This window comes from Rhinopithecus roxellana, chromosome 4 (assembly GCF_007565055.1).
Source record: "Rhinopithecus roxellana isolate Shanxi Qingling chromosome 4, ASM756505v1, whole genome shotgun sequence".
In the NCBI taxonomy this organism is placed as follows: Eukaryota; Metazoa; Chordata; class Mammalia; order Primates; family Cercopithecidae; genus Rhinopithecus; species Rhinopithecus roxellana.
In genome coordinates this window covers 25,913,123-25,941,025 of record NC_044552.1, presented here as the reverse complement: position 1 = coordinate 25,941,025, position 27,903 = coordinate 25,913,123, and the positions used below count along the sequence as shown (strand labels likewise).

The 27,903-nt window shown below is 39.1% G+C and overlaps 1 protein-coding gene and 1 pseudogene across 2 annotated transcripts in view; one reads left to right on the top strand and one right to left on the bottom strand.

Moving 5' to 3' along the window:
- Nucleotides 1-27,903, top strand: part of TSBP1 (testis expressed basic protein 1) — an 86,464-nt gene that overhangs the window by 46,652 nt on the left and 11,909 nt on the right. Inside the window, exons 15-17 of the mRNA XM_010378300.2 lie at nucleotides 3,869-3,892; nucleotides 4,350-4,370; nucleotides 4,991-5,015. Of these exons, the coding sequence (XP_010376602.2) occupies nucleotides 3,869-3,892; nucleotides 4,350-4,370; nucleotides 4,991-5,015 (70 nt within the window). The remainder of the gene's footprint in view (nucleotides 1-3,868; nucleotides 3,893-4,349; nucleotides 4,371-4,990; nucleotides 5,016-27,903) is intronic.
- LOC104674056 lies at nucleotides 801-2,055 on the bottom strand (annotated as a pseudogene). Its single transcript, XR_004056835.1, has one exon. The product of XR_004056835.1 is annotated as a heterogeneous nuclear ribonucleoprotein A1-like (transcript).

Genomic DNA, 27,903 nt, shown 5'->3' with positions numbered 1-27,903 from the left:
TATTCCTTCATCTCTTTTGCTTATTCCACTATTTAGCTGCTGCTCCACCCCTAAAAGGAATGAATAAAGGAGAATACCAAACCCACTGATCAACCCAAAATAGAGAGATATACTTCAGAAACTACCCTAAGTTTATAGTGACTTGTCAACAAGGGAAGGGAAGGATATTTGTATGAATAAATGAAAGCTTTCACAGAATGGCAGAAATAGGGAGAAGAAAGGTAAAGGCAGCCCAGTTTAAAGAAATTACCAATCCCCCGCAGGATTTCCAGCAGTAACCACTCACTGCAAAAAGGGAAGAGATAAATCATCTCCCTTTCCTGCAGCCTCCTATACTAAGCAGAAGGCAGAATCTCCACAAGGCATGATGGCAGGTATATTCCCCAGCACAGAGCTCTATGCCCCTGCCCTAAGAAGGATGTTTCTTCCATTGCCATATCTGATATTTCCTTTCAGGAAAGTAGTACAAAAACTAGCTCTTCTTTAGCAGCCTGTACACATTGATTTATCTCTTTGTTTTTCAGCTATCGGATCGTCTTGTAAGTTTGACTATTTCCCTTCATGATTGAAACTCAATTGTCTCCAGCAGTGTCTAACATATCTTAAGCCAAAATGCATGCATTCACATTGTGATATGATAAACTTCCAATTTCCTTGGTCCCTTATTTTTCCATTACTCAGAACACAAATATATTATTTTTTTTTTCAGCGTCACGATCAGACTATTGCATTTAGCAATCAACAGCATGGGTACAAAAAAAAATCTACATCAAAACCCTTTGTTGGATTGCTTTACACTTTCCACAGAACAGAAACTAAAATAATCTGTTATACAATTAATCACAAATACAGTCCTCGAGTTTTTTGCCCATACACATGAGTATTTGTCTAAAACATGTCTTCTTTGTACCAGCTAGGCCCTGCCACCACTGTGCTTGGCTGAGTTCACAAATCTGTTGTAACCTGTAGCTTCCCTGTCACTTCTCTGGCTCTCCTCTCCTGCTAAGCTTTGTTTCCTAATTAAAATCTTCTGCCACTGCCATAGCTACTGCTGCTACTGGAACTGCCATAGCCACTTTGGTTTCACGGTTTGGCAAAGTATTGGCCTCCACCACCATAGGGGCCAGAGCTTCTGCCTCCAAACTTTCCTCCCTTCATGGATCCAGAATTTGAAGACTGATTGTTTTAATTGCCAAAATCATTGTAGCTTCCACTACCTCCAAAATTGCTTCCATCATTACCAAATCCATTATAGCCATCACCACTGCCACCATATCCACCACCACCATGGCTGCCACCAAATCCACCATGACCACTGAAGTTTCTTCCATGACCAAAGCTGTCATTCCCACTGAAACCACCTCCACCATCACCACCAAAGTTTCCAGAACCACTTCGACCTCTTTGGCTGGATGGAGCACTAGCCATCTCTTGCTTTGATAGGGCTTTTCTAACTTCACGGTTGTGGCCATTCATAATATAGTATTTCTGAATGACAGTCTTATCCATGGAGTCATGGTTGTCAAAGGTTACAAAGGCAAAGCCTCTTTTCTTGCTGCTGCCTCGGTCAGTCATGATTTCAATCACTTCAATTTTTCCAAACTGTTCAAAATCATCTCTTAGTTGATGTTCTTCAGTGTCTTCTTTAATGCTACCAACAAACATCTTTATCACAGTTAAGTGGGCACCTGGTCTTTGAGAATCTTCTTTTGTGACAGTTCTCTTTGGTTCCACAACTCTTCTATTCACCTTGTATGGCCTTGCATTCATGGCTGCATCTACCTCCTCCACAGTGGCATATGTGACAAACCCAAAGCCCCTGGAGCACTTGGTGCTTGGATCTCTCATGACCACACAGTCTGGGAGCATTCCTCATTGCTCAAAATGGCTCCTCAGGCTCTCATCAGTTGTTTCAAAGCTCAACCCTCCAATGAAGAACTTCCTCAGCTGTTCTGGCTCTTTAGGAGACTCTGACTTAGACAAGATGGCCGGGAGAAGAGAGACTTCCACGATGCTTCTTCCATGGCATCCATGGGCAGAAAGGCATAAATACATTATTAATAAGTTTCTAGAACATTCAGTGACTCATATAAAAAGTAAAGACCAGAGAAAAAAGTTTCTACATGACTCTAAAGAATGTTAATTAGGAACTTGCCATGCAGAAGGAAAAAAATGAGAGAAAAATTATATAGAGCCATTTCTGCTTTCTAGATAAGTCATCTGTACAGGCAATTGGTCAGTCATTTGTTTGTTTCTCTGTGGTGCGCTTATCAAAGTCCACTGATGTCTAGTGGAATTTGAGTTGCAACATGGAACTTGAAGTTCTCAGCCTTTTGTTTTTCCATTGTCCAGAATTCAACCAGCTGATAATTAGTGTTTTGGAAATTTCTAATGCCTTTGATTTAAAAAAAAAAAAGAAACTGTTCAAGCAAGTATATCACTAGTAATTTTACCAATAGAAAAAAAAATGAGTAGGAAAAGAAACAAGAAGGGGGTAACAAAAAACATCTTTGCTTGTTTTTCAGTCAGATCGCATCCTCACACAATCAGTAAGTCTATGTGTTCATTTAATTATCTCCTTTAGGACTCAGTTGGTCTCTAGTGGAGCCCAAGAGTCTTTATCTGACCATATTGGGATACAAAGGGCTTGAGATACATCTTGGCCCCTTGCTGTCTCATTATCAAAACCTCTCTGGATTACTAATGATGTACTGGAAAGTTTTAAGACTACCAATTTACAATCCCCTGCAGGATTTCAAGCAGTTACCAGTCACTGCAAAAAGGGAAGAGATAAGTCAGAGCAGAGAAAAAAATTTTACAAAATTTCAAAGCCCATCAACAAGAGACTATCTTACCAAACACCATATGTTCTCACTCATAGGTGGGAATTGAATAATGAGATCACTTGGACACAGGAAGGGGAACATCACACACCAGGGCCTATTGTGGGGAGGGGGAACGAGGGAGGGATAGCATTAGGAGATATACCTAATGTAAATGACGAGTTAATGGGTGCAGCACACCAACATGGCACATGTATACATATGTAACAAACCTGCACGTTGTGCACATGTACCCTAGAACTTAAAGTATAATTTAAAAAAAAAGAGAGAGACTATCTTAAAAAGGGAAAAAATGGTAGGGGAGAAAGGAGTAGATAAGAAGTTTCTATATAACCCTTTTTCATTTGACCCTCCTGCTGTATCTGCTCTCTTTTTCCACACTAAATTCCAAAACATCTAAGAAAATTTTGTATCATCTTTTAGAGACTTTAGAGGATTTAAGCCTAAACTTTAAACAACAACTTTAAAAAATTATAGGGCATTTCCTCCATGTTTTGCTTTCACGTGACACATCATTCTCTCACCTTTTAAATAACTCATGGAAAAAATCAAACTTAATATTTTATTAAAAAATAAAGAGCAGGGGAGAAAGTTTATCAGCAGGTCAAAATGATATATTACAAGGGACTTAACAAATTGAAAGACAATTTGAGCAAAGGGGAAAGAAAAAGGAGATAATGTTCTCTGGTCTATTTACAAGCTGGATTCATTTCACTTGCTATCAGTAAGTCCATGTTTTCAGCACTGTAGGATTCTAGAATCTCTCCTTTCCCTGGTGCTGCTAAGATTTCTGGGTTTGGGGTGCATACTACTTTAACCATTTACCTTCCCATCATCAAAATTCCATGAAGTTATTGATGAGTTTCTGAAAGTTCACATTCTGCTGATTCATGTTAAAAGTAAATGAATACCAAAGGGAAAGTTTTCCCTATTGTTATAATGACCTACCAAGAAGAAACTCTCTACATACAAAGGAAAATATCATGGAGAAAAAACAGTTGCTAAGACACCTCTCTGTTTTTCAGCTGGTCTACCTTCAGCACCCCGCGGTAAGTTCAAGTTCAATTTCTTTTTCTACTGTTTTCTGTTGTTGTTCTTGTTGCTCCCTGCAAGGCTTAGAGACCTGTCTCTACCCTGCTCATTTCTAACTGTGTGTGCAGCTGCCTGACTCAAAGCTTCCAGTTTCCTCTGCCTTCTGCTCATCCAGCTTCTCCCTGAGAAGGAAGTTATATTCACATAGTTTCAAACATATTTACTTTGTATCTCCTCTAGAACTATTTAAGTGCTTTAATTACATTATCTCATTTAATCCTCAGAATAATTCCACTAACCCCTTTGTAAGAGATAAGAAATTCAGCCAAATACTTACTCACGAATACTTAGTCATAGAATCATAATTCGGACCCAGAACGGTGTCCAAGATTCTCCCCTACACAAATATACCTCCCTAGAGGGAACCTTGTTTCTTTCAAAGAAATCTTCACTGATATCTAATTTGGTTTTTAGGTCCACCCGTGGCACCCATAAGTAAGTATAACATCTCTTTTTCTTCTTTGGTTCTCTGTGGTCCCCTTCATTTCACTTCTGTCAAAGTGATTTGAGTTTCCCATTCTTCTCTTGCTTCCTTATTACCCTGCTTGCCCTATAATTTTTTTAAAACACTAATTAAAAGCAGGAGTAAGCTAGCATTCATCAACAATAAACTGAACAATACTATGAAATAACAAGTAGGAGGAATTTTCAGGGGGGTGGAGAGAGAAAGAGAGAAAGAGAGAGGAAATCCAAAATGATGTCTAAATGGAGAGAAACTTTCAGTGTTCTTTAGAACATTACAGTGCAAGGATCCAGTGGTCTTTTCCCAACACTATGTCCAAAGCTATTCAGGTCCAAAATGGAGAGGGCCTTTAAGGAAACTCTACCTTTGATTTCATCATTATATCATCATGCAAACTAGATGTTAAATCTTACATCTAGTTTTGCATTATAAAACTAATCTAAAACCAAATGATCTATAGCGTGGTTTGGAATACCTCCTTCATTACTCACCCAAGTCCTCCCCTCACAGACTCCAGCAAAATATATTAGATAATACTATGTGTTTTCTATTTGAGAAAAATTAAATGGATTTTTGTTTGCTTATTTTTCAGTAATTTCGCAGAGAACTGCAAGTAAGTACCTTTACTTTCCAGCTGGTCATATGTGGAGACTTATCTTAGATGTTTCTATTTCTAAGTGCCTCATATTTCTCATATTCATTTGCTTCTACATAACCCAAAATCTTCAAGATTAGGACTGCAAGTCAGCCTTTTTGATTCGTAACTGTAGTATTTCCCATTATAAATTCAGCTTCCAAGGTAACACATACGAACAGTGACTCAATATTTAAACCAGATCAAGCACTGACAATGATGATATTTAACATAGAATTCGTGAAACCACCTTTCACACTACATCTTAGTTTTCCAAAATGCAAATCTGGTTCTCATATCTCAGTTACAAATGATTTAAGCAAACCCAACATCGCTCGGATTCCTCAGCCTGAAATTATATCACATTAATATTAAAACCCAAAGTTCCTGTCAAGGTTAAACACGCAGACGCCAAAAGAGCCCAGGCAGGTCAGTAAATGAGCGAGATGAGGTGCGTCTCCTGGGAACTGTGTAAAACTGGGAGGACACATATAGTCTGAAGAGGGTAGCTGTTGCCCTGCTCCAGCCAACCTCTTCATGCAAGAATTCACATCCAGAGTTGTCAAAGCATCTCACTTAATCCAGAGAGTAGGTAAAATTTTCCAAGCTTTAAACATGACAGATATCTGGGTTACTCTAACAGATTGCAAACATACTTACACACTCCCCTCTAGTTCCATCTAAACACATTCTGGATATAGTTTTCATAATAACATTTTACTCACTTAAATAATGTTAGGACAAAGGCATTGGTATTTGAGAGAGGAGAATCGGAGCTATTCACACGGAAGTAGCCAGTGTCTCTCCAAAGTCCTCATCCACACATCTCTCTGAAGTCTGAGCAAAGAGGCTGATCGTCTAAGTATTCTCACTGCACAGATGAAAATACAGAGACAGTGGCTCCGACCCAGGGATGAGGCTGCAAAATCCATATGCCTATGTTTGGGCATAGACCCGAGGTCAGGAGAAGGGATTATTGGTCTCACAGCTAGAAATTACAAGCCAAAATCCAAATAGAATGCATAGTGTCCTTTTCAGAGAAGTCATCAGAGAGTATGGGCAGGAAAAAGATGTAAAAATCCAAGACCCAATAGATATATAGGGTCTTGGATCCTATATATCATCCTAGTAGAGAGGATGAAAAAAAGCATGCCAAAGTAACTAGGGATTATACCACCTGCTTTTCGGATAGCTAAGTGTTGGCTGGCCAATTCCATTACTGGGTATAGACTCAAAGGAATATAAACCATTCTATCATAAAGACACATGCATGGTTATGTTAAACACAGAACCATTCACAATAGCAAATACATGGAATCAACCTAAATGCCCATCAATGGTAGACTGAATAAAGAAAATGTGATACATATACACCATGGAATACTATGCAGCCAAGAAAAGAATGAGATCATGTCCTTTGCCGGAACATGGATGGAGCTAGAGGCCATTACCCTTAGCAAACTAATGCAGGAACAGAAAACCAGTTACCGCATGTTCTTATTTATAAATGGGAGGTAAATGATGAGAACACATGGACACACAGAGGGGAAAAATAGACACGGGCCTGTCAGAGGGTGGAGGGTGGGAGCGGCAGAGGATCAGGAAAAAATAACTAGATTTAATATCTGGGTAGCAAAATAATCTGTACAACAAACCCCCACGACACAAGTTTACCTAAATAACAAACTTGCACAGGTAGTCGTGAATTTAAAATAAATATTTAAAAAGTGTTACCTGGCAATATCTTTAAATGAAAACTATACAGCCAAGCTTAAGCATAAGAAAGGTGGATAAGAATGATTTCCAAGGAGCAGAAATTGAATATAGGAACACACTGTAAAAAGAAGCTAAAGTTAAGCTCTTGATGGGAATGGTGAGGGGATGAAAAAATAGAGGTGGCAGCTTTGCCTCAGGAGCAAAGGTAGGGTTTCAACATCTGCTCCCAAATGACAGCAAAAGCCTCAAGATCCAACATGCGAAAAACTGAAATTAGGCCCCTCTGAGTAAAGCCAGTAGCAGAAAATATACTGCCTCCCCATGCAGAGAAGCCAAAATATCTTCACCCATCTGCCTCAAGCATGAAAACAGAGTCACCCACACAGGTCCAGAGTTAGATCTGTCCAGGGTGCAGAGCCCTGCTGGAGGTGTGCTACCCATGCAGTGTGCATAATATTCCGAGTCAATACAACTGAGATCTGGTTCAGTGACAGTGTACCCAGGAAGTCAGGATGACAATCAGCAAGAAGAGATCCACAATCCAGGGTATTTATATCATAGAATATCCATGAAAGCTAGCCCTCAAGGAATAAGTAACTACTAAAAGTTATGAAATCTATGAGGAAATCCAGCACCATGTGAGTGATACCTCACAAGCCCCCAACAAATTGGAGAATTCCAACCCAGAGAAATAGAACTAGAGCAACCTGAAGAAGACTAAAATAAGAAACCTAACAGCATTGAACAAGTCAAACACTAAAAGAAAAAAAAGAAAAAGTCTTCAAAGATATTAATGCATTTAATAAATATATGTATTCAACAAATATATATTGGCCTATTCTAGGCCAGGCATTATCCTAAGCACTGGAAATATAGCCATGAGCAAGACAAAGTCCTTGCACTTAAGGAGTTTATATGTTGAGATAAAACAGGCAAATAATGGCAAGTAAACATACAGTAAATGTCAGGCAGATAGATTCATGTAGAAAAATAAGAAGAGTAACAGACTAAAGAAAGATGGTACAGAAGGGGGACTGTGCTTCAGGCAAAAGGAACAAGTACAACATGCACAGGTCTGCTATGGGGATGCAAAACAGCCAGCCAGGCTAGAAAGAAGGAGGCAGAGCAGGAGGTAGGGCCAGAGTGACAAGAGCTAGATTATGTCGGGCCCTGCAGTCCGTAATAAAAATTGCAGATTTCATTCTAGGTATCATGAGAAGCAACTGAAGGGCTGGAACAGGGTAATGATAGGGTCTACTTTATAATTTTAAAAGATCACTCTGTTGTTGTGGAGGATTAACTGGGGTAAGAGTGAGGGCTCAAGAGAACAAGCAGGAAGACCAGTTAAGAGGCCTGAAACTAAAGGTGAGTGTGGCAAGAAGAGTGATCAGAGTGGAAGTGGGAAGAAAGTCTTCAGATTTTATTTATTTGGCGGGGAAAGGAAACAGGGCCTGCTCTTCAATGGAATGTGATTTTAAGGGAAAAAGAAGACACCAAGTGTTACTCCTAGATTTGGGGTCTAAGTAACTTGACGAATGAGACTATTTGTTGATTTCGGTAGCGTGGAAGAAGAGCAGATTTAGAGCATGCTATTGTGAGTTCAGTTTTGCATATGTTAGGTTCCAGATGCCTGGGACATTTAGGACTAATTAATTAGTCTGACCTTAGCGGGCTTCAAGCATGTTTTCTGGCAAATATCTCCTCTCTGTCCCTTAATGATGTATCTTAGAACCCATAATTTTATCTTTTTTATCTTTGTAAATAATAGCTTTGTTGAGATGATATTCACATATGACACAATTCACTCATTTAAAGTGTGGAATTCGGTGCTTTTTAGTATATTCACTGGGTTGTGCAACCATCACCAGAATCAATTTTAGAACATTCTCATCACTCCCCAGAAAAACTCTGTTTAGCAATCACTTCCCACTATCCCCCAACCCAAAACCCTCTCCACACCATGGCCCCAGGCAACCACTAATCTTCTTTCTGTCTCTATAGATTCAGCTCTTCTGGACATTTCATATAAATAGAATCAAACAGTAGGAAGTCTTTTGTGACTGGCTTCTTCCATTTAGCACAAGGTTTAACAGGTTCATCCGCATGGTAACATGAAGCAGTACTTCAGTTCTTTTTATGGCCAAATAATATTTCATCATATATTTGGTTGGCTTTTTTTAGCTTTTCCTTTATTTACCTGTAGGAAATGTTATGATAAATAGTATCAACTTGCTTTCTTTATTTTTATTTAAGTTTTAAGTTCAGGGGTACATGTGCAGTTTTGTTATATAGGTAAACTTGTGTCATGCGGGTTTGTTGTAGAGATTATTTCATCATCCAGGTATTAAGCCTTAGAATCCATTAGTTATTTTTCCTGACCATCTCCCTCCTCTCACCCTTCAGCCTTCAATAAGCCCCAGTGCCTGTTGTTTCCTTCTGTGTCCATGTGTTCTCATCATTTATCTCCCATTTGTAAGTGAGAACATGTGATATTTGGTTTTCTCTTCCTGCATTAGTTTGCTAAGGATAACACCCTCCAGCTCCATCCATGTTCCTGCAAAGGACATGATCTTGTTCTTTTTTATGGCTGCATGGTATTATATTGTGTATATGTACATTTTCTTTATCCAGTCTATCGTTGATGGGCTTTTTTTTATTATTATACTTTAAGTTCTAGGGTACATGTGCACAACGTGCAAGTTTGTTACATATGTAAACATGTGCCATGTTGGTGTGCTGCACTCATTAACTCATCATTTACATTAGGTATATCTCCTAATGCTATTCCCGCCCCCCGCCACAATAGGCCCTGGTGTGTGATGTTCCCCTTCCTGTGCCCAAGTGATCTCATTGTTCAATTCCCACCTATGAGTGAGAACATGCGGTGTTTAGTTTTCTGTTCTTGCGATAGTTTGCTGAGAATGATGGTTTCCAGCTGCATCCATGTCCCTACAAAGGACACAAACTCATCCTTTTTTATGGCTGCATAGTATTCCATGGTGCGTATGTGCCACATTTTCTTAATCCAGTCTGTCACTGATGGACATTTGGGTTGATTCCAAGTCTGCTATTGTGAATAGTGCCACAACAAACATACGTGTGCATGTGTCTTTATAGCAGCATGAATTATAATCCTTTGGGTATATCCCCAGTAATGGGATGGCTGGGCCAAATGGTATTTCTAGTTCTAGATCCTTGAGGAATCACCACACTGTTTTCCGCAATGGTTGAACTAGCATTTAGGTTGATTCCATGTCGTTGTTACTGTGAATAGTGCTGCAATAAACACACGTGTGTTTCTTTATGATAGGACAATTTTTATTACTTTGGGCATATACCCAGTAATGGGATTGCTGGGTCGAATGGTAGTTCTGCTCTGGGGTCTTTGAGGAATTGCCACACTTTTTCCCACAATGGTTGAACTAATTTACGTTGCCACCAACAATGTAAAATTGTTCCTTTTTCTCCACAGCCTCCCCAGTATCTGTTATTTTCTGACATTTTGATAATGGCCATTCTGCCTGGTGTGAGATGGTATCTCATTGTGTTTTGACTTGCATTTCTCTAATAATCAGTGATGTTGAGCTTTTCTTCATATGTTTGTTAGCTGCATGTATGTCTTCTTTTGAAAAGTGTCTATTCCCTTTTTTTTGCCAACTTTTTAATGGGGTTGTTTATTTTTGTCTTGTAAATTTAAGTTCCTTACAGGCGCTGGATATTAGACCTTTGCCAGATGCATAGTTTGCAAAAATTTTCTCCCATTCTGTAGGTTGCCTGTTTACTCTGTTGACAGTTTCTTTTGCTGGGCAGAAGCTCTTTAGTTCAATTAGATCCCATTTGTCAATTTTTGCTTTTGTTACAATTGCTTTCATTGTCTTCATCATGAAATCTTTGCCCATTCCTATGTCCAGAATGATATTGCCTAGGTTGTCTTCCAGGGTTTGTATAGCTTTGGGTTTTACACTTAAATCTTTAAAGCATCTTGAGTTAATTTTCATATGTGGTGTAAAGAAGGAGTCCAGCTTCAATCTTCTGCATATGGCTGGCCAGTTATCCCAGCATCATTTATTGAATAAGAAGCCCTTTCCCCATTGCTTGTTTTTGCCAGCTTTGCCCAAGATCAGATAGTTGTAGTCATGTGGCCTTATTTCTGGGCTCTTTATTCTGTTGCATTGATCTATGTGTCTGTTTCCTACCAGTGTCATACTGTTTTGCTTAATGTAGCCTGGTAGCATACCATAATTTTCTAGTCATGATAAATTATTAAAAACACTCAGGCCAACCCCTCTTAAAACCCTCTCCTCTCCTAGTGGCCAGTCTCAGGCATACTGACTCAGAATACGGAGGAGAAATGCAATGTGCTTCCCCTTCCTGCTCACTCTCCCTGTTGTTATAATTCCCACTGTGTTGAGGCTGAGAGAATGGATTTGGGGCATGCAATCTCCTTCCTCTGTTAGTTGCAGATTTTTTTCTCTAAGAACCTGTGACTGACTGTGCTTTGATGTTATCTAGGGCAGACACCCAAATGTCTTGCAGAGATACATATTTGAGTTCTTTGGAGGAACCTACAAAAACTTGACCAAGTTCTGAGATTCCACTGCACAGTCCCTGATATGGCAGTACTGACTCTAGTCTTGCCTATTCCAGAGCCCCTCAGCTCCCTCTCCAGCAATATACTTCATAGCCTGTACTACAAAGATGCCCTTACCAAGTAGGTCACCCACTTGAGTGACATACTAGCAAGAAGGCTCAAGTCTGTGAAATGGGAAAGGTTCCTTTGTCCCCCTTGCAGTGCATGTGATGGGGAGCGGCTCTCTTCTTCAGTGCCCCACTGCTCAGACCTCTAGGGGAGCATGCAGATGGGCAGGCTGTGCAGCTCTGACCCCATGGCAGTGTCTGGGAGGGGAGCTTTTATATCTCCTAAAGCCCCAGTGTGCATGTGTTACAGGCTGCTCTTTTAGTTTTGCTCTTTTAATTTTGCCATCTAAAGGTGGCTTGTGTTAACCAGCTCAATTAGACTCCCTTCCTTATCACAAGGACAGAGGGATTTCTGTATCCCAGGGTTGCCTTCGTGTACCGGAGGAATCGGATCACACATGGGCTTGGAGAATGCAAGATTTTATTGAGTAGAAGTAGCTCTCAGCAGATGGAGAAGCCAGAAGGGAGATGGTTTATCCCTGGAGTCCAGTTGCTCTGTGACCCGACTCCTCCAACCGCTCTGGACAGATGCCCCATCATTCTGCTGATGGATGGCCTGCCAGCCTCCTGGTGCCCACTGGTATGCTCTTTCGCTGGCATGCTCTTGACGACCAATGGCTTGTGTCTTCTTCCATGGAACTGTTTCTCATGACATTCAGCTGCTTGTGTGTGTGCCCCCTATGGTCTTGGGTTTTTACAGGCCCAGGATGGGGGTGTGGTGAGCCAGGGTGGTCTTAGGAAATGCAACATTTGGGCGTGAAAGCGGGAGTGCCTGTCCTCACCTAGGTCTGTGGAGGTGGAGCCTCAGCCAGGGAGCCACCTTTCTCTACCCAGAACTTCCCCAATTCCTGTATTATTTAAAGAGACCAAGTTCTTCCCTTCCCAGCACTCCTGTGACCTGGATGTCTTTTGCACTGCCCACTGAACCCTCAGGAAGCTCAAGCATCCTTGTCACAGAACAAGGACACTCTGCACTACTGTCTGTCTCCAATTTGCCTTCTATTCAGATAGGCACAAAACAAATCAACAAATCTACTATTCCACCAGGAGATGGGTTGCCACACATCCTTTCTCACAGATACCCCCAATCACTGTAAGCAAATCTCAAAGTGCTTCCCATTTACCTTCAGAAAAAGAAAGCACAATTCCTTCCTCCCCTACAACAGCATTCCTTTGTTAACTACTCACAACTCCAAAGACTCTTAAATCTCCTACCTTTTACAGTTGTTTGCTTATGTTGGCTTGGAAAAAGGGTGACATTTGAGATAGGAGAGCTAATTTGGCCATCACCTGTCAAGGCTGGCGAGCAGCACGTCTGCACTGCACAGCTTCAAGAATCCTTTCGCTTTGAATTATGGAGTTGGCAATGCTGCAATCCCTCCTGAGGGCTTGTCTCACCTCAGTTTGCTGAGGAGGGGAATAGGAAGTTATAGCCTCCTTTTCCTCAGCTTTGTGATCCTACTTGTCAATTTGGGAATAACAAGAAAAGTCCCACTCGACATTCTGCCCCCCATCCAAGCATATACTCTGTATTCAAAAGCAATTAAATAATTGAGTCTGAAGATTTAGGGAGAGATTGGGTGGGAAATAAATTAGACAGTAATCAGCATATAGATAATATTTAAGAACACTGGACTAAATTAGATAACCAAAGATGTATGTAAAAATGAAGGGGTAAGGATTAATCACATTTAAAAGTTTAGAATAAGGGAAAAATCTAACTAAGCATGTAGAAAAGGGGTGAACAGGGAGAAAGGAGAACAAGTAAAGGTGGGGTCTCACAGAACTCAAGAGAAGATGTACTTCAATATGGAAAGAATGAACAACAGCATCAAAAACAGCCAAGCATTAAATTTTTGGAGTAAGAATTGATAATGATTTTTGCAAAGATATCTGAGGAAAATTTCCCTGACCATTTAAGGATTTTAGTAGCTTGAAGTTGCTATTTCCTTGATGTCTTGCTTTCACGTGACCCATCATTATCTCAATTTTTAAATAATTATATGGTGTATTAGTCCATTCTTAGGCTGCTATGAAGAAATATCTGAGACTGGATAATTTATAAAGAAAAGAGGCTTAATTGACTCACAGTTCCACATGGCTGGGGAGACCTCAGGAAACTTACAATCATGGTGGAAGGTACCTCTTCACAGGGCGGCAGGAGAGAGAATGAGTGCAAGCAGGGGAAATGTCAGACACTTATAAAACCATCATATTTCGTGAGACTCACTCATTATCACAGGAACAGCATGAAGGAAACCACCTCAATGATTCAATTACCTCCACCTGGTCCCGCCCTTGACATGTGGGGTTTATGGGGATTACAATTCAAGGTGAGATTTGGGTGATGACACAGAGCCAACTCACATCATATGGAAAAAACAAAACTTTACTATTTAATTAAAAAATAAAGAGCAGTGGGGAAAGTTTCTCAGTAGTTTAAAATGCAGCATTATGAGGGAAATCACAAATTGAAAAACAATTTGAACAAGCAAGTAAAGAAAAAGATAATTTTCTCTCTTTTATTCACCAGCTGGATCCATGCCACTTGCCATGAGTAAGTCTATATTTTCACAACTGTGGGGTCCTAAAATCTCTCCTTTCCCTGTAAGTGTTAAGATTTCTGTGGTTGGGGTGCATACTTTTCTAACACTTTAACGTTTCCGTCATCAAAATTCCATGAAGTTATTAGTGATTTTTTGAAAGTTCACATTCTGCTGATTCATATATTAAAAGTAAATGAATACCAAAGGGAAAGTTTTCCCTATTGTTTTAATGACCTACCAAGAAGAAACTCTCTACATAGAAAGGAAAATATCATGGAAGAAAAAATGGTTCCTAAGATACCTCTTTGTTTTTCAGCTGGTCCATCTTCAACACCAACACCCTGCCGTAAGTTCAATTTCTTTTTCTACTGTTTTCTGTTGTTGTTCTTGTTCTCTATGAGGCTTAGAGATCTGTCCCTACACTGCTCACTTCTTTTTTTTTTTTTTTTTTGAGACGGAGTCTTCCTCTGTTGCCCAGGCTGGAGTGCAGTGGCATGATCTCCACTCACTGCAAGCTCTACCCCGGGGTTCATGCCATTCTCCTGCCTCAGCCTCCCGAGTAGCTGGGACTACAGGGGCCTGGCACCACGCCTGGCTAATTTTTTTGTATTTTTAGTAGAGTATTTTCTCCAGGATGGTCTCGATCTCCTGACTTTATGATCCTCCCGCCTCAGCCTCCCAAAGTGCTAGGATTACAGGCGTGAGCCACCACGCCCGGCCTACCCTGCTCATTTGCCTCTGTGTGTAGCTACCTGACTCAGAGCTCCCAGTTTCCTCTGCCCTCTGCTTATCTAGTTTCTCCCTGAGAAGGAAGCTTACATTTAGGTGATTTCAAACACATATTTACTTTGTACCTCCTATAGAATTATATAGGTGCTTTAATTACATTATCCAATTTAATCCTTAGAATCGCTCCACTAACCGCTTTGTAAGAGATAAGAAACTGACCCAAATACTTACCCAAGAATGCATAGTCATAAAGAATTGGAGCTGTTAACAGAGAATTAGCCATTGTCACCCAGAGCTGTTTGACTACCAAGATTCTCCCCTACACAAATCTCTCTCCCTAGAAGGAAACTTGTTCCTTTCAAACAAATCTTCACTGATATCTCATTGTTTTAGGTCAGCTGGCAGCACCTATAAGTAAGTACTATGTGTCTTTTTCTACTTGGTTCTCTTTGGTCCCCTTCACTTCACTTCTGTCAAAGTGATTTGCGGTTCCCATTCTTCCCTTGCTTCCGTATTACCCTACATGGTCTATATTACAGAGAATCTTCTTAAATACTAATTAAAAAAGGACTAAGCTAGGATTCATCAATAGTAAACTGAACAATATTATGAAATAACAGGTAGGCAGAATTATTGGGAGACGAAATCCATAATGAAGTTTAAATGGAGAGAGGCTTTCAGTGTTCTCTCAAACATTATAATGCTATTCAAAGGAAACAGAAAGATACAGCAGTCTTTACCTGAGACTAGACCCAAAGCTGTCAGGGCCAGTAAATGAAGAGGGCCTTTAAGGAAACCCTACCTTTGACTTCGTTACATCATCACTGCTTAATCTTACATCTAGTTTTGCATTGTAAAATTAATCTAAAACTAATCTATAGGGTGGTTTGGAAGGCTTCCTTCTTTGCCCACACAAGTCCTCCCCTCACAGACTCCAACAAAATGTGTTAGATAGTACTATGTTTTTCCATTTAAGAAAAATTAAATGGATTTCTTTTTGCTTATTTTGTAGTAATCTCGCGGAGAACTGCAAGTAAGTTCTTTATTTTTCAGCTGGTCATATGTGGAGATTTATCTTAGATGTTTCTACTTCTAAGTATCTAAAAGATTGAGACTCATCTAAATATCCAAAAAATTGAGACTCATATTTCTCATATTCATTTGCTTCTACATTACCCAAAGTCTTCCAGATTAGGACTGCAAGACAACCTTTCTGATTCATAACTGTAATATTTCCCATTATTTTAGTTGTTTTGTTTTGTTTTGAGACAGAGTCTCACCTGTCACCCCGGTTGGAGTGCAGTGGCACCATCTTGGCTCACTGCAACCTCCACCTGCTGGGTCCAAGTGATTCTCCTGCCTAAGCCTCCCAAGTGGCTGGCAATACAGGTGCAAGCCACCATGCCCAGCTAATTATTGTATTTTTAGTAGAGACAGGGTTTCCTCATTTGGCCAGGCTGTTCTCGAACTCCTGACCTCAAGTGATCCGCCCACCTCAGCATCCCAAAGTGCTGGGTTTACAGGTGTGAGCCACCACACCCAGCTCCATTATTTTAGTTCTAAACTCAACCTTCAAGGTAACACATACCAACAGTGACTCAATATTTAAACCAGATCAAGCACTGACGATGATATTTAATATAGAATTCATGAAACCGTCTTTCACATTATGTCCTAGTCTTCCAAAATGCAAATCTGGTTCGCATATCTCAGTTACAAATGATTTAAGCAACCTCAATACCAGCTGAGATTCCTCAGCCTCAAATTAAATCGCATTAATATTAAAACCCAAAGTTCCTGTCAAGGTTAAAAACACAGATACCAAAAGAGCCCAGGCAGGTCAGTAAATGAGCGAGATGAGGTGAGTCTCCTGGGAACTGTGTAAAACTAGGAGGACACGCATAGTCTGAAGAAGGTAGCTGCTGCCCTGCTCCAGCCAACCTCTTCATGCAAGAATTCACATCTAGAGTTGTCAAAGCATCTCACTTAATCCAGAGAGTAGGTAAAATTTTCCAATTTTTAAACATGAAAGACATCTATGTTATTCTAACAGATTGCAGACATGCTTATATATCCTCTCCAGTTCCTTCTAAACACACTCTGGATATAGTTTTCATAATAACAACATTTTACTAATTTCAATAATGTTAGGACAAAGACATTGGTATTTGAGTGAAGAGAATTGGAACTGTCAGCAAAGAATTATTAGTGAGTGTCTCTCCAAAATCCCCATCCACATACTTTTCTGAAGCCTGAGAAAACAGGCTGATCAGCTAAGTATTCTCACTGCACAGATGAAAATACATACTCAGTGGCTGAGACCCAGGAATGAAGCTGGAAATTCCAGATGTCTGTGTTTGCACATGGGCCCTATAATTGGGAACAGAGACCAAGGCCCACCAAAGTTCAGGAGAATGGATTATTGGTCTCACAGCTAGAAATTACAAGCCAGAATCCAAATTAAACGCATAGTGTCCTTTTCAGAGGAGTCATAAAAGAGGATGGGCAGGGAAATAATGTAAAAATCCAAGACCTAAGGGGTAGGGAGAAAGAAAAAAGGAATGCCAAAGTAACTAGGGGTTATAAACCTCATTTGAGGCTGGCTAAGTCTTGGCTAGAAATATTTTTAAATGAAAAATACACAGTCATACCTACGCATAAAGAAGGAGGGTAAGAGTGATTTCCAAGGAGCAGAAATTGAATATAGGAACACATATAAAGAAAGGAAAGCTAAAGTTAAGCTCTTGGGAGGAATGGTGAGGGGATGAAGAAACAGAGGTAGCAGCTTAGGAGCAAAGGGAGAGTTTCAACACCTGCTCCAGGATAGTGGACAAAACCTCAAGATACAGCATGTAGAAAACTGGAATTACACCACTCGGAGTAAAGCCAGGAGCAGAAAATACACTACCTCCCCATGAAGAGAAGTCAAAATACCCCAAGAATGAAAACAGAGCCACCCACACAGGTCCAGAGTTAGATCTGTCCAGGGTGCAGAGCCCTGCTGGAGGTGTGCTACCCATGCAGTGTGCATAATATTCCAAGTCAATACAACTGAGATCTGGTTCAGTGACAGTGTACCCAGGAAGTCAGGATGACAATCAGCAAGAAGAGATCCACAATCCAGGGTATTTATATCATAGAATATCCATGAAAGCTAGCCCTCAAGGAATAAGTAACTACTAAAAGTTATGAAATCTATGAGGAAATCCAGCACCATGTGAGTGATAACTCACAAGCCCCCAACAAATTGGAGAATTCCAACCCAGAGAAATAGAACTAGAGCAACCTGAAGAAGACTAAAATAAGAAACCTAACAGCATTGAACAAGTCAAACACTAAAAGAAAAAAAAGAAAAAGTCTTCAAAGATATTAATGCATTTAATAAATATATGTATTCAACAAATATATATTGGCCTATTCTAGGCCAGGCATTATCCTAAGCACTGGAAATATAGCCATGAGCAAGACAAAGTTCTTGCACTTAAGGAGTTTATATGTTGAGATAAAACAGGCAAATAATGGCAAGTAAACATACAGTAAATGTCAGGCAGATAAATTCATATAGAAAAATAAGAAGAGTAACAAAGAAAGATGCTATAGAAGAGCGACTGTGCTTCAGGCAAAAGGAACAAGTACAACACGCACAGGTCTGCTATGGGGATGCAAAACAGCCAGCCAGGCTAGAAAGGAGGAGGCAGAGCAGGAGGTAGGGCCAGAGTGACAAGAGCCAGATTATGTTGGGCCCTGCAGTCCGTAATAAAAATTGCAGATTTCATTCTAGGTATCATGAGAAGCAACTGAAGGGCTGGAACAGGGTAATGATAGGGTCTACTTTATAATTTTAAAAGATCACTCTGTTATTGTGGAGGATTAACTGGGGTGAGAGTGAGGGCTCAAGAGAGCAAGCAGGAAGACCAGTTAAGAGGCCTGAAACTAAAGGTGAGTATGGCAAGGAGAAGAGTGATCAGAGTGGAAGTGGGAAGAAAGTCTTCAGATTTTATTTATTTGGCGGGGAAAGGAAACAGGGCCTGCTCTTCAAATGAATGTGATTTTAAGGGAAAAAGACACCAAGGGTTACTCCTAGATTTGGGGTCTAAGTAACTTGACGAATGAGACTATTTGTTGATTTTGGTAGCGTGGAAGAAGAGCAGATTTATAGCATGCTATCGTGAGTTCAGTTTTGCATATGTTAGGTTCCAGATGCCTGGGACATTTAGGACTCATTAATTAAATAATCTGACTTTAGCAGGCTTCAAGCATGTTCTCTGCTATATATCTCCTTCCTGTCACTTAGTGATGTCTTAGAACCCATAATTTTCTAGTTATATTAAATTATTTAAAATGCTCAAGTCACCCCCTTTAAAACCCTTTCCTCTCCTAATGGCCAGTCTCAGGCACACTGACTCACAATAGGGAGGAGAAATACAACGTTCTTCCCCTTCCTGCCCTCTCTCCTTGTTGCTATAATTCCCACTGTTCTTATAATTACCACTGTTGAGGCTGAGAGGATGGATTTGGGGCATGCAATCTCCTTCCTCTGTTAGTTGTAGGTTCTTTCCTCTGAGAACCTGAGACTGACTGTCCTTTGATGTCATCTAGAGCAGACACCCAAATGTCTTGCAGAATACATATTTGAGTTCTTTGGAGGAACCTACAAGAACTCAACCAGCTCTGAGGTTCCACTGCATAGTCCCTGATGTGGGAGTACTGACTCTAGTCTTGCCTATTCCAGAGCCCCTCAGCTCCCTCTCCAGCAATATACTTCATAGCCCATACTACAGAGATGTCCTTACCAAGTAGGCCACCCACTTGAGTGACATACTAGCAAAAAGCCTCAAGCCAGGATGTATTTTGTACTACCCAAGGAACCCTCAGGAAGCTCAAGCATCCTTGTCACAGAACAAGGACACTCTGCACTACTGTCTGTCTCCAAGTTTATTTTCCTTCTATTCAGATAGGCACAAAACAAATCAACAAATCTACTATTCCACCAGGAGATGGGTTGCCACACATCCTTTCTCACAGATATTCCCAATCGCTGTAAGCAAATCTCAAAGTGCTTCCCATTTGCCTTCAGAAAAAGAAAGCACAATTCCTTCCTCCCCTACAACATCATTCCTGTGTTAACTACTCACAACTCCAAAGACTCTTAAATCTCCTACCCTTTACAGTTGTTTGCTTACGTTGGCTTGGAAAAAGGGTGACACTTGCAATAGGAGAGCTAATTTGGCCATCCTCTGTCAAGGCCGGCAAGCAGCACCTCTGCACTGCACAGCCTCGGGAATCCTTTCCCTTTGAATTATGGAGTTGACAATGCTGCAATCCCTCCTGAGGGCTTGTCTCACCCCAGTTTGCTGAGGAGGGGAATGGGAAGTTATAGCCTTTTTTTCCTCAGCTTTGTGATCCTACTTGTCAATTTGGGGGTAACAAGAAAAATCCCACTAAACATTCTGTTCCCCATCCAAGCATATACTCCATATTAAAAGGCAATTAAATATTTGAGTCTGAAGATTTAGGGAGAGATTGGGTGGGAAATAAATCAGACAGTAATCAGCATATAGATAACATTTAAGACCATTGGACTAAATTAGATAACCAAAGGTATATGTGAAAATGAAGGGGTAAGAATTAATCAGTTTTAGAAGTTTAGAATAAGAGAAAAATCTAACTGAGCATATAGAGAAGTTGTGAGCAGGGAGATAGAAGGAGAACCAGCAAAGGAGGGTGAGTCTCACAGCACTCAAGAGAAGATAGTACTTCAATATGGAAAGAATGAACAGTATCAAAAACAGCTAAGCAATAAATTTTTGGAATAAGAACTGACAAGGAATTTTGCAAAATGAATGTCATGAGTAACCTTGATAACACAGGAGGGAAGAAATGCCTAAATGGAGGAGGTGAAGGAGATAGTAAAATTTTAAACGGTAAGGCAGCTGATATGGCATATGGCAGCTAGTATAGCATGAAAAGGCCACAAAAGGCTGGAGTTCTGATAGGTTGCGGCTTACCTATGGGGGATAAAAGAAAGACGATCCTTTCTAAAAAGATAAAAAAAGAAATGTATATATTATATATATATAAAATATATATGTATTTGAGAGATAGTTTGAAGAAAGAACAGGCAGATTTAAAAAAGAACCAAGCTGAAATCTTGAAAATAAAAAAGCTATTAAAATTGAAACAATTGTTAGATAATATATAAATACTAATATAACTATATGTAAATAATATTTAAATATTATTAATCACAGTTTTAAAAAGTAAACTGGAAAACAGAACTAAAGAAATCTCAGTTCAAAATAATACATGGAAGATATTGAAAATCTCAGTTCAAAATAGTACACAGAAGATATTAAAAATATGAAAAAGAAGAGGTGTAAATAGAATAAGGTCAAGTATAATAGGAATTTGATAAGAGAGAATTAAAAGAATAAATGTCAGGTAATATTTTTAAACATAATAATTAATAATATTCCAGAAGAAAAGAGACATAAGTCCTCAGATCAAAATGGTCCACTGAAAGCTGAAATTAGATAACTTTAAAACACACAGACAGATATATACACACACACACACACACACACACTTACATGTACCAAAACTCAATGTAGTAAACTGACAAACAGACATTAAAAAGCAAATCATAAAGACAACCAGAGAAGCAGATCACCTGCAAAAAATCATGTTAACACTAGACATCTCATTAGTAATAATATGTGCCAGAATACAACAGAACAAGAATGAGATCCAAACAAGAATGAGATCCTATCATTTGCAACAACCTGGATGGAAATGAAGGTCATTATGTTAAGTGAAATAAGCCAGGCACAGAAAGACAAACTTCACATGTCCATACTCATCTGTGAGAACTAAAAATTAAAACATTGAACTCATGGAGATAGAGAGTAGAATGATGGTTACCGGAGCCTGGGGAGGGTAGTCAGGAGACAGGAAAATTGAGAATGGTTAATAGGTACAAAAATAGTTAGATAGAATGGATAAGATCTAATATTTGATAGCACAACAGGGTGACTATAGTCAAAAGAAATTTATTGTACATTTTAAAACAACTAAAAGAATATAATTGCAATGTTTGTAACACAAAGAAATGATAAATGCTTAAGGTGATATTCAATTAACCCTGATGTGATTACTACAAATTATTACACATTGTATGAGTATACCAAAATATTTCATGTACCTATTTGCACCTACTATGTACTCATAAAAATTAAAAATAAAAAATTTTTTAAAATAATACAACAGAACAATATCATCAGAAGACTGAAGGAAAATTACTTTAAACCCATATGATAACAATCAGCCAAATTATCATTTATGAGTGAGAATGAAATGAAGTCATTTTCATATATTCAAGAGCATAGAAACTCATTAAACACAGGTCCCCAATGAAAGAATTATCAAAGGGACATACTTCAGGGAGTTTACTTTTGAGTAAAAACTCAAAAAGAAGTTAGAACCAAGAAACATATGTAAGAAAACAAATCAACAAAACATGATAGTAAATCTAAAATGTTGACTATAAAGAAGAAAAAGAGAAGGAAGAGAAGGAGAAGGAAAAGAAGCAGAAAGAGGCTGAGCACAGTGGCTCACGCCTACAAGCCCTGCACTTTGGGAGGCCAAGGCAAGGGGATTGCTTGAGCACAGGAGTTGGAGACCAAGCTGGGCACCATGGCAAAATCCTGTCTCTACAAAAAATACAAACATCAGCTGAGTGTGGTGGTGCATGCCTGTAGTCCCAGCTACTCAGTAGGCTGAGGTGGGAAGATTGCTCGAGCCTGGGAGGTCAAAGCAGCAGTGAGCCGTGATCGTGCCACTGCACTCCATTCTAGGAGCAAGACCCTGTCTGAAAAAAAAAAAAAAAAAAAATGCAGGAAGAAAAGAAGGGGAAGGAGAGCGTGAAGGAGAAATATATTAGTGTGCTTTAAAATGAGTAGACCTAAAGCATTAGGAAAAAAACCCTTAGAGACAAGGCTAGTGATTATGAACTAAGATTATTTGACAAAAGGTCAGATGTACTGATTAACTTTTCATCTTATTAAATATATACATTTGAATATTTAGGGCAAAAATAAAAGACAACTATTAATATAATAGAAATGTGACATATACCTTCTGAACCCATAGGGAAAATAAAAATAAGAAAACACTAATCCACAAGAAAGCAAGAAAAAAGAAAAAGAGAAAGCAAATAAAAAGCAAATTTTTTTAAAATGAGGGTCAAAAAAGTCTAAATATGTCGCTTAACACAATATTATGCAATAGTAGATTAAACTCACAGATTAAAAGCTAGAAACTCTCAGATGTAATTAAAAGAGTTAAACTTTTTTAATTTTTTTATTTTCCTGTAAACAAAAAATAAGAAAAATAGCGAAACTCTATTAAGAAATATACCTAAAACAAAGTGACACACAGAAAAATTTAATGAAGAAATTTTAAAACATACCAGGCAATTGGCTGGGTGCAGTGGCTCACACCTGTAATTCCAGCACTTTGGGAGACCAATGCAGGTAGATCACTTGAGGTCAGAAGTTCAAGACCAGCCTGGCCAACATGGTGAAACCCCTCTCTACTAAAAATACAAAATTAGCCAGGCGTGGTGGTACATGTCTGTCATCCCAGCTACTTGGGAGGCTGAAGCCGGAGAGTCACTTGAACCTAGGAGGCAGAGGTTGCGGTGAGCCGAGATTGCACCATTGCACTCCAGCCTGAGTGACAAGAGTGAAATTCTGTCTCAAAAAAAAAGGCAATTAACAACAAAACAAAACTTGATATAATTGTGCAAATATCAGATAAAATATAAGTGAAAGCGGTGAGCTTATAGCATAGCTTTTTAAATACATAAAACAAAAACTGACAAAATAACAAAGATATCTGTAACTAAATAAAGATATTTCAATAATATTTCTCTCATAAAATAAATAAATAAAACAGACAAAAATTAGTAAGGCTAGAGAGGCTTTGACATATTTTAGAAAGCTTTATCTAGTAATGTACACTGAACATTCCACCAAGCAAGCATAGATGGAAAAGTTATTAACTTGACCACCAATTCCTTCAACTAGAGCAAGCCTCAACTAATTTCAAAGTACACTTCAACATAACAGAAATCACATTTTCTGAGCGCAAGGCAACAAAAGAGACATAAATAACAAAAAATATTAACATATACGTATTTAGAAACAAAAAAGCTGGCCGGGCGCGGTGGCTCAAGCCTGTAATCCCAGCACTTTGGGAGGCCGAGACGGGCGCATCACGAGGTCAGGAGATCGAGACCATCCTGGCTAACCCGGTGAAACCCCGTCTCTACTAAAAATACAAAAAACTAGCCGGGCAAGGTGGCGGGCGCCTGTAGTCCCAGCTACTCCGGAGGCTGAGGCAGGAGAATGGCGTGAACCCGGGAGGCGGAGCTTGCAGTGAGCTGAGATCCGGCCACTGCGCTCCAGCCCGGGTGACAGAGAAAGACTCCGTCTCAAAAAAAAAAAAAAAAAAAAAAAAGCATACATCCAAGTAATCCACAGGTTACAAACAAAATTGTGAGAGAAATTACCAAATATATAGAAATAAGTGAGTATAAAATCATTACTTAAAGCACTTAGGATATAGCCAAAATATCATTTAGAGAGAAATTATTAGAGTAAATGGTTTTAATAGAAAGTATTCATTAATAAAGATAGATGAACTAAACTAAACATGAGCTCAAGATGATTTAAAAAAGGAAAAATCTCAAAAGTAGGAAACAATAACAAAAATGTCCTACTTTTATTAGGCAAAAACTAATGAAATTAAAAGTATTTTAAAATAATCAACAAAACAATTTTGATTTTTTGAAACAAAATTAACTAAAGAAAAGGAAAAGCAATAACAATACAAGGAACAAAATAGAAATGTAGGGAGACAGCAAAATTTCCTCAAAATCATAAGAAAATGCACTAAAAAAATGCAAATACTACAAAATGAACACTTGGTTAGCCTAGCCAAATCATCCATGTTGCCTGAGCATTTGACACTACTCATGGCAGTCAGAAAAACCTTGTATCATGAGATAAACTGAGAATGGCAGCAGGTGAAAAAAGAAGGAAAGAAAACCAGAAGGAAGGCAGAGAGAGAAGGAGGGAGGGAGGGAGGGAGGGACAGACAACAAGCCTTATATGTTCTTAAATTGAATAATAGTTCCATTTAGCACTGGAACCTAAAATAAAGGCTTAAGTTCATATGCTTTACATTGCTGGCTTCCTAATGGAAACAATTTTAGTGCTGATTTTTACAATATTGATACATATAAATCTAAGTAACCAAACCCAGGTTTGACTGCTTGCGGCTAAAAAGCCAGACATGAGAGACAAGGGTTGTTGGGATGAAAAGCAGATTGAATTGGAAAGTCAGCAAACGGAGAAGATGGAGAACCAGCATTCTAAAGTACCATCCATCTAATGTCTTTCAGCCTGGCTGGAGGGTTTCTATGGGAGGCGGGATATGGGGAAACTATGCGCAGGAGTTAGAATCAAGAGATGACTGAGGAACACAGAGATCTGGGTGCCAGCAAGAGTCAGAGGAGGTTGGAAATGTCTTTGTCCTTAGTCAGGTCACAATGCTCCCATAAATCTTTAACAAAATGTAATTAGTGTTTACATAATTCCCCCTTAGTCGCACAGTTAGTTTCAAAAATTACATGATTGCTGTTTCTGCATTTTATCTCAGGGCTCTAAAATTGTCCCAGCGTACATGCAGGAATGGGTAAAGGTCCCTTAAACAAAAAAAGAGTTCATGTTAGTTATTTTGCTGTTTCACTGTCATAAAAATGTGTTGTGACCCTTGCCAATATATAATCGTGATGGAGAATTATTTTTCCACCAATGAGAATAATCAGCAAACTAAATAACTTTATAGATTATGCCCCTTAAACTCCTGCTATGTCTCTGATTAAGCGAGCCAGTTCTTCTGAAGACAGGACTTGCTTGCAAGCACTGCAACTTAAAAAAGAAAAAAAATGTTTCTCAGTTCCAATTTGCCTCCAGTTTTTATTGACAATACAGATCTTTAAAAAAAATATGACCTGGCCAGGCACCGTAGCTCATGCCTGTAATCCCAGCACTTTGGGAGGCCGAGGCAGGCAGATCACCTGAGGTCAGGAATTTGAGACCAGCCTGGCCAACATGGCAAAATCCCATTGCTACTAAAAATACAAAAATTAGCTGGATGGCACACACCTGTAATCCCAGCTACTTGGGAGGCTGAGGTAGGAGAATCGGGCTGCTTTTCTTCATGGTCCAATAACGAGATGCAGATGAACTAGGAAAGAAGACAGTTTTTATTTATGTAACTGGGTACAGAGAGAAGGCCTAGAAATTTTTGCCAGACCAACTCAAAATTACAAAGTTTTCCAGAGCCGATATACCTTCTAAGCTCTATGTCTACGTGTAAGTGTGCATTCGTCTAAAGACATAAGTGATTAACTTCTTCTAATCTATGACTAAGAAGTGAGTCCTGAAGACCTTCCTCTGGAGCTTCAGTAAATTTACTTAATCTAAATGGGTCCAGGTGCTGGGGTGATTACCCTTATCTTGTCCCCTGCTAAATCATGGAGGTTTATGGAGTTCCTTCAGACCCCAATAAACTTGTCTGTGGAGGCCTGGGGATTTTCTTCAGACCCCCCAATGAACTGGTTATAATCCTAAACGGCTCCTGTTAAGAATTCCTTCGTAATCTTGTCATGCTTCAAGGCCCAGGAAAGGCCTAGGCAAATTCTTGGTGGCCTTGTTACATTCCAACCTGGCTCTATCAGCTTTTAATATTTAACTTAACCCCTCAGTCAGTGCTGAAACTGTTGTTACGGAGGCCTGTGTTAGTGAGACCTGCCCTGCCACAGTAAGGCAAGGAATAAGTAAACTTAGTAATGGAAATCTAGGAGAAGAATATAATGAACCGTGAAGAATAGAACAGATATTTTGAGACTACAGACTGAAATAGGAAAAAAAGTAAAAGAAGCAAAACTTAAAATAAGTATTACTAACTCTTGAAGAGTTTTAAATTCTCATAAAAACTGAAAAGAAAAAGAAAAGGTGCTAAACTCAACTACATTTTTCGCACTCTAAAGATATTCACCATGAAAGATGTAGGACTATAGAAGAGGATCGGAAAATGTAAGCTCTTAGGATTTCTTGTTTGTCATTATAACATCCTTGCTCTGCCCTATTCTAATACCTCTGGGAAATGTGCTAGTAAGAACCTTTGTCTCCATGTCCAAAGAAAATCACATTATTTTTTGTTGGTATTTTAGCAAAGGGTGTGTCTTAGTCCGTTCGGGCTGCTATAACAGAATACAATAAACTGATAAACAACAAACATTTATTTCTCACTGTCTAGAGGCTGGGAATTCTAAGATCAAAGTGCTAGCTGATTTTGTTCCTGGTGAGGGAGGTTTTCGTGGCCTACAGACAGTTGCCTTGTGTCCTCACATGTCAGAAACAACCTCTCTCGTGTCTCTTCTTATAAGGGCACTACTCCCAATCATGAGGACACTACCTTCATAACCTAATTACCTCCCAAAGGCGCCACTTCAAATGCCATCACATTAGAGATTAGGGCTTCAACATACAGATTTGAGGGGGACATAAACATTCAGTCATAGCAAGATACAAGCCTAACATATAAATTCCTTTTCTCTTAATTCTACTGCTCTTCAGTATCCTAAAATATCTGAAGGGTTTCTTCTAACATATGTTATTTCCCAAGCCAGCTTTAAAATTCTGATTAAATTTGAGATTATCAGAAAGAAAAAATATAGAAAAATTATCATTACAAACATTTTAAAACATAATTACAAATAAACTTTCTGTACTGTAAAAAAAAATACAGTGAGAGCTGGTATAATGGTAGAAATTTGAAAGGAAGAGAAAAAAAAAAGACAATGAAGAGATAACGTAAATTAGTAACCTTTAACTATTAACCAGTCTCCTGAAAGAATGTGACCTAGATTAAGAATGTTTAAAAAAATATTTTATTTCATTAGGAAAAAGTGGCCTTCACTCATATAAGCCATCATATGGGCCATTCAAAATGGCCTGGATATTTAAGTTATTAAAGTGGAGTTAACATTGACTTAATAAGAGAGAGCATATTCCTAGAAGATTTAATGTTTCCCAAAGGTCTATTTTCTGG